This window comes from Pogona vitticeps, chromosome 1 (genome assembly GCF_051106095.1).
Source record: "Pogona vitticeps strain Pit_001003342236 chromosome 1, PviZW2.1, whole genome shotgun sequence".
Classification (NCBI taxonomy): Eukaryota; Metazoa; Chordata; class Lepidosauria; order Squamata; family Agamidae; genus Pogona; species Pogona vitticeps.
The window spans coordinates 84,938,060-84,950,452 of record NC_135783.1 but is presented as its reverse complement, the minus strand read 5'-3'; the positions used below and the strand labels follow the sequence as shown (position 1 = coordinate 84,950,452).

The 12,393-nt window shown below is 41.1% G+C and overlaps 1 protein-coding gene across 5 annotated transcripts in view; it reads right to left on the bottom strand.

The window, feature by feature from the left end:
• Nucleotides 1–12,393, bottom strand: part of ARHGAP18 (Rho GTPase activating protein 18) — a 107,009-nt gene that overhangs the window by 17,312 nt on the left and 77,304 nt on the right. For all 5 annotated transcript variants that reach the window (XR_013540629.1, XM_078383375.1, XM_020790731.3 and 2 more), the window contains exons 7-11: nucleotides 11,061–11,152; nucleotides 7,920–7,997; nucleotides 6,609–6,768; nucleotides 2,830–2,912; nucleotides 958–1,164 (exon numbers count right to left, since the gene is read on the bottom strand). Coding sequence is in view for 4 of the 5 variants with exons in the window: in XM_078383375.1 (XP_078239501.1) it covers nucleotides 958–1,164; nucleotides 2,830–2,912; nucleotides 6,609–6,768; nucleotides 7,920–7,997; nucleotides 11,061–11,152 (620 nt within the window). In the remaining variant the exon portion in view is untranslated. The remainder of the gene's footprint in view (nucleotides 1–957; nucleotides 1,165–2,829; nucleotides 2,913–6,608; nucleotides 6,769–7,919; nucleotides 7,998–11,060; nucleotides 11,153–12,393) is intronic.

Here is a 12,393-nt window from a genome sequence, read left to right as displayed (position 1 = left end):
ATTTTGTTGGCAGGTGGCTTAGAGTATTGGGATGGATCCAGGTGGTAGAAGATTGGTCTGTGGGAGACCTGTGCGCCCTGGTTATAGTAGAGTCCCCTTGAGGGAGCCAGTGGGCAGGGCCACGGCCTGGCCTAGCTCAGGGGCCAGAAGCCCGGTTGTGCCCTTTGGGTGGTGCTGTACACCCATGTGGGGCTCCATGGAGCTGCCATTCCTGGGGCCCTACAGTTGCATCTGAAGGAGATGGTGGTTGACACCGGATAGTACAGTGGGGTCTTGACTTGAGAACTTAATCCGTATTGGAAGGTGGTTCTCAAGTCAAAAAGTCTGTAAGTCAAGTCTCCATTGACCTACAGTGCATTGAAAACCGATTAATCCCGTAACAGGCCGTTTTTGTTCCATTTTGGTTTTTTTCTGGTCTGTAAGTCAAATCTCAGTCTGCAAGTCAAACCTAAATTTTGCAGCCAGAGAAGTCTGTAACTCAAAAAGTCTGTAAGTCAAGCCGTCTGTAAGTCAAGGGTCCAATGTATTTGGGTCTCCCAATGATCCATCCTCAGTCTTAAGCCATGGAAACTGCTGCTCTAACCAATAAAGTTGTGGTCTTTTTGATCCAATCTGTGGGTTGTGGGTTGATTTATGCAGGTCCAGCCAGCTCAGCCATAGACCAACAACTATACAACTATATATTCCCCCCCTCTAAACTTAGCAGTAAAATGGTAACTTGAAAAGTCTTTAAAGTTTTTGCACTGAATTGACTCCACCTACTTTGTTTTATAAAGGCATTCAGGTTGGTTCTGAGAGAGCAAGAGATTTCCCTCAAACCCCTGTTTCTCTATGTCATTTTAGTCCTCCTAGAAGAGACCTGGGTGAAATCCACTTTTTATGGGAGAAAACTAGTTGTGGCTCTTTGCTTGAGGCCATTTTTCAAAGACAGCGAAGCAAATAAATAAGCTCACTTACAGTCCAAAGAAGGTTTTGGTACTTAATCATAAGGCGCATGACATTTGCTGTCCCAGCTGCCATAACGAACTCGCTTTGTTCTGTGGTCTTGGAGCCCAAACCACGACACATGAAGAGGTTTGGAGCCATAACCATGGCAACATTCTTTAAGTTCATTTTGTTCTTATCTCGGTGATCAATTATCCTTTGAAGAAACTCAAGCAGTGCCTGAAAAATGAAAGCAGCATTTGAAAAGTAGTTGTGCACAGGATCACAGAAGAGATAAAACACTACATTCTGATACAGTACTTCAAAAAGATACTTGAACTACATATACAAACTATGTTCCACTTTTAAGTATTGTGGTTAAACTGGGCAAGCACTCTGCTCCCCAAAAAAATCAAAGCCAACTTCCTTTTACTTCCAGGAAAAAGGCAAATGGGTAACCTAAGATGGTCCTTTATTCTAGAGTAGTTTTCTAGAGCAGCTTTGTGGATAAAGGCTGGGGAAGATTGCTATGGGAAATATAGATTTTGATTACTTGTTAACATTTATATCTCCTCACCAATGAACTCAGGGAGAGGGTACATATGCTTCTCCTCCCATTATCCACACAACAACCCTGTGATACCTCAGGCTGACTGGCCCAAGGCTATCTAGTGAGCTTCATGGCTCAGCAGAGACTCAAATTTGGATCTATTACCAAGAGGATAACTCAACATGTGGCTTTCCAGGTGTTGTTTGACTACTAATCCCATTAGCCCAAGCCAGCATAGCTAAATGGTGAGAAATGTTGGGAGTTTCAGTGCAAAAACATCTGAAAAGCTACACAGTCTAACCTCACTCTAAGTACTACACCATACTGGTCCACATTTGGCTAGCTCAGGCATCTTCCACATTTTGAGACTGTTGTTGTCGTGTGCCATCAAGTCATCTCTGACCTATGATGACCCTCAGGAGTAATCTCCAGTATATCTTGTCCTCATCTGCCCTGCTCAACTCTTGTCAATTCATGCCTGTGGCTTCCTTCAGGTAATCAGTCCATCTCTTCCTGCTGCCTTCCACCTTTCCCAGCATTACAGTGGTGCCTCGCTAGACAGTTACCCTGCATGACAGTTTTTTTGCTAGACATTGACTTTTTGTGATTGCTTATAGCGATTCGCAAAACAGTAATTCCTATGGGGGAATTTCACTGGACAATGTTTGGTCCCTGCTTCGCAAACCGATTTTCACTACACAACGATTTTGACAGCTCCCTCCGCGCTTACAAAACAGGTGTTTTTGGGACCTAAGCTTTGCAAAACAGCGATTTAAACAGCTGATCGGTGGTTCACAAAGCGGCTTTCCTATGGCCGATCTTCGCTAGATAATGACGATTGTTCCCCATCAGAACGCTTTAAACAGGTTTCAATGCATTCCAATGGGGAAATGCTTTTCGCTAGACAATGATTTCACTAAACAGCGATTTCAGTGGAACAGATTATCATTGTCTAGTGAGGCACCACTGTACTGTCTTTTCCAGGGAATCCTGCTTCTCATGAGGTGCTTGAAGACGGACAGCCTCAGTTTCATCATTTTTGCCTTCAGAGATTGTTCAGGCTTGATTTGATCTAGGACTCACTTGTTTATCTTTCTGGCAGTCCAGGGCACTGTTTCAAACCAATCATTTTCCCCTTTTAGACTGCGCAAAATTTTATTTATTTGTTCTCAGGGTTTTGCAAGAACCATGTGTTCAGCAACCATCACATCACATTTATGGGGAGCCTAAGTGGTCCCTTTTGAAAGGCAAATTGGTGATGATGGGTGATAGAGTGTGGGGAAGACTTACAGAAAAGAATTAAGGGGGGTGGAATTTTGTAACAGCAGTTATTTAAAAAGACATAACAATACGACCTTCAAAGTATCTCTGTTTCCCTCTGGGAGAAGGAGGACCAAAAGATTCAGTGCCTGCAGCTGATGCTTCTTTGTTGGAAGTTCTGTCAATGAAAAATGCAAGAGTGAGCTTTTGTATAATTTTGCATTTTGCCATTAGTGCATTCAGTTTGATATAACCAATAGCATTAATTGGTCATGCAAGATTCAAAAGCATGACAAAGGACTGGCAGATGTTCCACTTTGACTTCAGATATTTTGTCACCTGAGATTCATAAGGTTTTCAATACTAACAGTGGCTTCCTTTTGTTTTTGTTTTTCATACAACTCTTGTTTCTTAATGTAACAACATTTCATAAATTACAGATAACTCTTTCCCTGGTGAGTCCACTGTTATTTATGAATACGAACAGGAAAGAAGTTTATGACGGTCACTGAACTGTGACATTCTTTGTTGAGTAAACCTTTAATATTGGTGCACACCAAATAATTTGTTTGCCCTCATCCAAAAGTCCCAATTCCGTGCAGGATTCCTATCATTTTGAACCAGCAGCAATACTGTTATCAGCCACATTCAGCAGCTTGGAATCCTCTCAGCAGATATTCTCTTTAATGTTTCTATTTATAACCTAGTCATCATAGCAGAAAGTATGCATACTTGAAATACCAAAGGCTACACACATAATCAGAGTGTACTTGTACCAGTTAATGGGAAAATTTCACACATAACAGATCTCACCAAGATCCGTGAACTCATTTCTATATCATACTGCTCATGCAAATACACAACACTCATGAATAAGGCAGATCAGAAAAATAATATATAGACTAGCCTTAGGAGTACAGTACTACACTTTAAATTCTTTTGTCATTTTCACAGGAACCCAGTCTAGTTTGTGAACATTTATAAGTGCCCCAGAGCAATCCAAACCTTCTAGTTGAAATTGTCTGAACAACTGTTTGTATAAATCAATCAGTCTTCATCTTTCCTGGACTAACTGGGGGAACTTAAAAAATAAATGCTGAATGAATATTTATAAAACATAAGATACAGTGGTACCTCGCTAGACGATTACCCTGCAAAACGACAAATCTGCACGACGGCGAGGTTTTGTGATCGCCATTGCGCTTCGCAAAACAGTGTTTCCTATGGGCGATTTCCACTATACAATGTTTCGGTCCATGCTTCACAATATGGTTTTTCCCCCCGGGACCGATGCTTCGCAAGACGATGATTTTTACAGCTGATCGGCGGCTCCACAAAATGGCTTCCCTATGGGCGATCTACACAAAACGGGTGTTTTCGGGACCGATGCTTCGCAAGAAAGTGATTTTTATACATGATCGGCGCTTCACAAAATGGCTTCCCTATGGACGATCTTCGCAAAACGACGACTATTTTCCCCATTGGAATGCATTAAACAGATTTCAATGCATTCCAATGGGGAAACACTTTTTACAAGACCATGTTTTCGCTAAACAGCGATTTCGGTGGAACGAATTAACATCATCTTGCAGAGCACCACTGTATTTTTCGTAAGTGTCATCCTCAAGTTCATGTCTTTGGTTTGTTTACCTCTGAAGTTTAAATGGATTTTTATGGGGATCAATTCCAGAGCATTCTCAACTGATGGTAGTTTGAGGCCCATCTGTCCATATTAAGAATTTATTTGACTACTGAAGGGTAAGTATTATAAAAAGCAATTCAGTGCATTTGTTTTCAGATGTTTGGGAGTTAAAGACCTTTCTGTAGATAACTTCACAGGTTTGTATCTTTGGTCATCTTCATGGATGACCTACGCTGGGAACTGGACAGGGGCAGTGGGCTCCTGTTGGTTCTGCTGGATCTCTCAGTGGCTTTCAATACCATTGACTGGTACCTTTCTGAGCCCTCTCTCTCGGACGGGATTGCAGACACTTTTTTACAGTGGCTCTGATCCTTCCTGGAACACAGAACTCAGAAGGTGGCACTGGGGGACTCCTGTCCAATATCCTGACTGTTGACTTGTGGAGTCCCCTCAAGGTTTTGCGTTGTCTTCTATGTTATTTAACTTCTACATGAAACTGCTGGGAGAGATAGCCTGGTGTTTTGGGTTCAGCATCACCAGCATGCAGATGACACCCAACTCTATTTTTCCTTTCTGTCTAAATCCAAGGAAGCCGTGACAGCTCTAAATCAGTGTTTGGTGTCAGTAACAGACTGGAGGAGGGTGAATAAACTGAAACTTAATCTAGCTAAGACAGAGGTGAACCTGGGTCAGCTGAAAGGCAGAGCAAAGGACAGGGATTCAGCCTCTGTTGAACCTCTAAAAACACAGGTGGACAGCTTGGGGGTGTTCCTGGATTTGTCTCTGAGCCTGGATGCCTAGGTTTCAAAGCTGGCCAGGAGTGCATTTGTACAATTAAAATTAGTGTGCCAGCTGCAACCATTCCTGGACAGGTCTGATCTGGCCACAGTGACACATGCCTTAATTACATCCCGAATGGATTACTGTAATGTGCTCGATCTGGGGCTGTCTCTGGAAGCTACAATGGGCCCAAAACGCAGCAGCCAGATTACTAACTGGGGCTGGTCACAGGGATCACATAAGGCCCTTGTTACAGCAGCTCCACTGGCTGCCAATCCATTTCTGGGCACAATTTAAAGTACTGGTTCTAACCTATAAAGCCCTAAACAACTTGGGCTCAAGGACTATGTCTCCCATTATGAGCCTGCTCGGATGTTAAGAAGGCCTTTCTCTCAGTTTCAACCTACTTCACAGGTATACATGGTGGGTACACAGGAGAGGGCTTTCTCCGTCACTGTTCCCAAACTCTGAAACTCTGGCCCACAGAAGGCCAAGCTGGCCCCATCTTTGCTATACTTCTTCTGCAAGCAAGCAAAGACCTTTCTGTTCAGCCAACTTTTGCTCAGTGATGGATGCCCAAGTGAGATTTTAAAATGGATTGTTGTGCTTTATTGCTTTTAATGTGTTTTTGGTGTTGCTTTTTAAAAATCATTTTGACGTAATATTTGTTTGATCCTTTTTAGTATTTGCAAATTACTGCTGAACCTTTTTAGTATTTGCAAATTATTGCTGTTAGCTTTAAATATTATCTTTTAATGATACAAGCTGCTTTAGGTCCTTTTTAAGGAGAAAGGCTGGGTAAAAATACTTTAAATGCAATAAATAAATAATGTTGCCTCCATATTAGAGAAATAAACCAAAAAATGGATCTGCAGTGCTTTCTGTTAGCAGAATGAGGAAAACAGATTATGGACAATTCTCCTTCGTCCCTCCACAACCCTCCCCAAATCACACTCAAAAGAGTCAGCAGAGAGGGGGGGCATCTAAATCTCTCTAAAACAGCCATTCTCATATGATCCCGTATTCTCATATGACTCCCAAACTGCAAACAGCTCTTTACATACTACCTAATAAGGTTCGTTATGCAACTTATGCAATCCTGATTCATTTCATATTTCTTTCATATTGTGTTTATGACCACAACCAAAAACAAAAGGTTGAGAATGCCTCCTCTTGGGGGTAGTGCACAGGAAATTGCTGGAAATGTCCTTGCTCACTGTTCTGCTTAGAGAAGCTCCTGCTGGATCAAAGTGCTTTCTGTGGATTGAGACCATGTGGGTACAAGACACATGCCACTGAAGATTAAATAACACCCAGAAAAATCAGTAGCTTGATTATCCTACATCACAGATCAAAGTGGAAGCATCTTCCAGAACTGTTCAGATGTGCCCATCCTGAATGCAGAGCATGAGACCCTACAGTGGTCTAAATCTTAACAGATTTTATACCTACTCTGTACATCCTGGAAAGCTTTGAGATATTCTACAGTAAGTAGTGGTTGAGGCAGTTCTCGAATAAAGAGCTTCAGAAGACTGGCTGCATCATGCTGTTTTACATTTTCCCAGTTGAAAGTCCCTTCGTAAAACTTTGCTTCTAGCTCTTGGCAAAGATTCTGAAAGATGCAAGAACAGAAAAACAGTCACTGTAGGCAGACAAAACCATCATATTTCATGTTTCTTGAAAAGATTTTTTTTAAAGCCATCGTTATCCAAAGCTTTCAAGATAAAAACAGCACATGAAGCTTAACAAATTGTGCTAGCTTTAATTATACAAAGTGCCTGCTACTATATGTGTCAGGGCATTTTCACAGATGATGTTAAAGATAACATTTTGCATTTCCTGTGTATGTTCATACAAAATATACAGCCAGCCTGCATATTCATTTTACAATAGTTCTTTTATGCCCCTCACTTTCATTAACAATATGCAATATACAACATGCATTTAGCCTTGTGAATAAAAACATCTTTCATTTGTTGGAAAGCATTTTATGAGAGCCTCTGCCAGTTAAAACCAAAAATTGCAGATATTACTGACAAATCCATTCCATGGAGCTTCAGATAATTAAAAGATGGTGACTACAATTTGACCAAAAAAGACTGCGGATCAGCATGGAGAAATGTGAAGGGCATAGCTTCCGTAGCCTTACATATAACCTCGTAGAGATAGCCTCTGCGCATGTCTGTCCCAAACACAATATGTTCATTAGAATACACACTTCTGTCAGACATATTAGAAAGGGACATTGGTCCCATTGGATCTGAAGTACAAAAGAGCATGATGAGTTCTCAGGAAAGAAGCAGCCATGTAAATGCCCCTGGAGAGAATAACAGCAAAAGGTTGTTTACTCAGGTGAGAAACCGCAATCCAGAGAACAACGTCACAGTAACAAATGGTCAAGACACAGGAAGAATAGAGGGACGGCCTGTCATCTGTTCTCCAATTCACAAAGAAAGGCTATCTATTCTGCCACATATATGTATACAGTTGTGAATAAATCCAATCTGAACACATAGCAAGTTTTTACAAATGAGAATCTATACTGTAAACCCCCATTCTGTCACATTCTATCTCTCAACTTAAGCAAAGAGTGTTCAATCATCCAAGGCATGACTTAAAATGAGTTTAGGTAAATTATCTTAGAAATCTTTATCTTTAAAATTTTAGTGTTCAACTTTCCAACGAGTACCTTTCATTTTTATTTTTTAAAAAGGATTATAATAGAATCTGCATTATCTTCCCAGAGCTGAGACTTTATTTTACCTTCACTCGTGCAGCAACACCTGGTATTCGAAGAAGCCCTTCTGTTTCCAGTTTTCCCTCTTCTATCTGGGAAATGAGCTGCAAATTAAAACAGAAAGTAGCTCAGATTCACAGGTGGCAGATAAAATGCTGCTATAGCTGGAAGGGTGACAATTTGTTTCTTCAATAACCACTGAAAAACACAACATGCTTCTCTTATTTTATACAGAAAGCTGCTGTATCTAAGCCTTCCTGAATACTCGGGTCTGGGAAACCTGTGGCTCTCCAGATAGCAGAGGGCTCCATTCTCCATCATCCTTAGCCATCCTAAGGAATTTTAATTCAGTTACATGTGTCAGAGGTTCCCTGCTCAGACTGGAGACTGCCACAATAACAGAGGCCTTTAAGATTAAGCTGCCGGTCATGGTTGTAAACCCTACATACAGGGAAGTGCGGGAAGATGGCAAGGCCTTAAAATGAAGCATCATAGCTACGCAAGATGAAACATGAGAAGGAACTTTCTGCACAAATGCACTCCACTCACGGTTCACATAAAATGTTTTATGTAAAGAGAGCAGGTAATCCCGTTGTGTATAAACCACAGACGGATGGTATTTGTGTGCTTTGTTGTTTTTATGTGCTGCCAAGTTGCTTGTCATTTACAGGCAACCTTGTGAAATAATGGCCTCTGTAACATGCTGTCATTAACATCTCTGCCCAGATCATGCAAATTAAAGGCTGTGGGTTTCTTTTACTGAAGCAATTCACTTTGTTAGGTCTTCCACTTTTCCTGGCATTAATGTCTTTTCCAATGAGTCTTGTCCTCCCACGGTAAGTCTAGCGCATGGCATCAGTTTGCGCATTTTAGCTTCTAGTAAGAATTCAAGCTTGATTTGACTAGGATCCAGTATTTGTCTTCCTGCTGTTCCACAATACCTGTAAAGCTCTCCATAAACCACATAGCAAAAAAAATAAATTCCTATCAATTTTCTTCACTGTCCCAATTTCCCATCTATACATAGCAACTGGAATAGCTTAGATGATTTTGGCAATGGTCTCCAGCAACAAATCCTTAAGCTTAAGGACCTTTTCCCAAGACCTGCACTTCCAAATCTCAGTCTTCTTACTTCAACCTCCCTTTGGATCGATTACTGAACCAAGGTACAGAAAATCTTTGATTTCTTTATGTCAAAATTAAAATAATATCATTTTTCTCTAGTCATTATTTTTATCTTCTTAATATCCCAGTACAATCCTGCTATTACACCTTTTTTCCTTCATCAGAAGTCATTTCAAGTCATTGCATGTTTCCACCAATAATATTTCCCATCAAAGTTACTTATGTATGCATGATAATTCACTTTCATTTATTATGCTAACTATAATTCAAAGCTGGTTCATGTTCCCCTAAGTCTACAGGAGACTTAAGGGATAACCACATTAGCAAAAAAATATGGGAAATACTTGGGTTTCAGGAGAGTCAATTCACATTTTCTTCCTGTTGATTATGCACACAACAGGAAATATGAATCAACCTGGACTCCAATCCTGTCCAAATTCATAGTTTTCCCCCTCCACCAAGACTTCCACTTTTCAAAATATGGATATAGCACACATACAGAGAGAGTCAAGGCTCTTTCCTAAGATACTTCCTTTTCCCCCCTTCTTTTTGACAGCTCTCTTCCATGAGCAAGAGTCCTAGATTTTCTTTTTCTTTTACAAATTAGAAATGGAGCTTGTCTCTGTAGATGACAGTTTTTTTTTAAAGATAACTGGATGAGGAAACTGAGGTTGGAAACTTTTATTGCTTTTAAGGCACTTTTTTGTAACACCTTCAAGAAAACAGTGGTGGGGAGCCTTTCTCCTGTTTTCTATGTGGCCTTTAAATCCCACAGATCAGACTTCCCTGGAGCAACTTCACAGTAAGATAATGTGACTGCATTTGCATTTCCCTTGCTATGTAGTTGCACCTTGTACTGTGCTCTACTACTGAAGCGAAGTAACAAGTACTAATTTAATTGTCTTTTCAGGGTAGCCGATGCAACTGGGGCATTGCTCATTTAATCTAGAGGTCTGGGAGTTCTACGTTTAGAATGGGTAAGGGAGTACGTAACAGAGCAGGTGTGTGTGTTTAGTCGTTTAGTCATGTCCGACTCTTCGTGACCCCATGGACCAGAGCACGCCAGGCCCTTCTGTCTTCTACTGCCTCCCGGAGTTGTGTCAGGTTCATGTTGGTTGCTTCGCAGACACTGTCCAGCCATCTCATCCTCGGTCGTCCCCTTCTCCTCTTGCCATCACACCTTCCTAACATCAAGGTTTTTTCCAAGGACTCTTTTCTTCTCATGAGATGGCCAAAGTACTGGAGCCTCAGCTTCAGGATCTGTCCTTCCAGTGAGCACTCAGGGTTGATTTCCTTTAGAACTGATAGGTTTGTTCTCCTTGCAGTCCAGGGGATTCTTAAGAGCCTCCTCCAGCACCACAGTTCAAAGGCATCAATTCTTGGGGTAATAATCATGTATCTCTTACCTTTGTGAGTGTTCATGGGCCACCTTCTTATAAAGGGCAAAAAGCATTGTCAACAAACACCAGGACCCCAATGAGTTTGTTTATTTGCTTAAAATATTTCTGTCCCTCCTTTTTCTCCCCAAAAGGACCCAAGACGGTTGCTTTGCCGATGGAATTGCTACTGGTAGTGGAACTGGGAGGTGTGGGGCCCATCTTCCCCCACCTGTGTGATCCTAAAATCTGCTCCAGAAGGTTGAGGAACTCTCCAGTGCATGTATTCATATAGGGAAAGGGGGAAATGCTGTTGCGCTGAGGTACCAGGGCAAGGTTGGTTCTAACCCAGTATTACCAGGAAGGAAAAAGGAGCAGGCTGCATTTTTACTCTAGCTATGTATCATAATGTCCTTTATGGAACAAACAACATGAATGCCATATTAAGTTATACATTGGTTAGAGGTTCACACCTACCTTTTGAACAAAAAGGTGGAATAAACATATTTTAAATGCACAGATGAACGTCTCCTCCCCACTCTTGAACTAAATTTAAATGCTACACTTTAAGCCCACTACATGCTTGAAACACAAAAAGGCATGCTTACATTGAAATATGTTGAAGCCCAAGAAATGTCAAAGAAGCAGACTGGGCACAATACTCACTTTTTTGAAGAGAAGGGGTACCCTGATACCTGGCACCCTCTTCTGATCTTGTTCTAGCAAGACTGACAGTGGAACTCCAAAGAGACCAGTTTCTGTAAAAAGCAAAGGAAGATAGTATTCTCGTACGATGGTGACACAAAAACATCTTCAAATGCAATCACGATTGTGTAAGGGTAAAACTGGGTAAGCATATCCCCTTCTCCCCTAGTTTCACCTTTATGCACCTCACCTCACTCTCACTACAAAATCAGGCATGTTCCCTCACATAAAGAGGAGCTAGTAGAATGCTCAATTGCCCTTACACATGTTGTATTTCTTCCACAGGGGTTCGGCCAGTCTTTGCCAACATATCAGCATCTTCACAGCTCTTACTTAATAAATTCAGACAGACCAGCAGTTTATCCATTGTAATCTTATGGTCACTTACCTTGGACAAAAGCCCACTGTATACAGTTGGGACTTATTTCTCCCTAACTGTGGCTAAGATTGCTCTGTAATCAGCATAAGCAAAAGATGGAAACTAGCAAAAAGCATAGCTCCTTCTTTCTCCACCCACAGTCATACACTTTCACTATAGTACAAAAAGCAACATGGCAATGTTTATATTTTTAAAATGTTGCAGCACTGCTTCTGGAGAGCTACAAGTAATAGAATCCAGTGACATTCTATTAAAATTAAGATGCTCCACAGCTGTAAATGTATATTACCTATATTAACAACAACAGGCATCATTTCTTTTTTGCTATTCTCCCACTTAGTATTAATAAGGCATGATCCATCCATTAAGGAATAGGATTTAAGCATTTCTTTTATATTTCTGTAATTTGCCTGGCTTTCATTGGCTATTATTGTTTTCAGACACCCTAAACATGTAAAACAGTATTGCTCTTAAAGAGTAAAATATGCACTGCGGCTCAAGAGGGCAATCTCAGCTATAAAACTCATGAGGCTAAGATACTATTATTTCTACTTTGGCTCTTGGTTATAATATGACTTGAATTTTTTTTAACTGAACAATTGCAGAAATTGCACTTGAATAAGTAAAATGACTGACATAAATCTTCTGGCTAAGTCAGCAATGACACTGGCCAATTTGCATCAGACTGGGCACAGATGAAATCGAATTAAAGCCTTGTGACTTCCCTTGAGTGGCGGCAGCAATGGTGCAGCAGTAGGGGCAATGAGAGGTAGACATGGAGTTGAAGGAACATGAAGGGGCCAAAGCCAGAGAAGCAGCACCAGCACCGCCAGCTCAGCAAAGAAACACAGAAGAGGATTCCACAATGCCCTTGGCTGGGTTTGGTGGTGCCGCAGGTGCACGCTTTGGGAACGC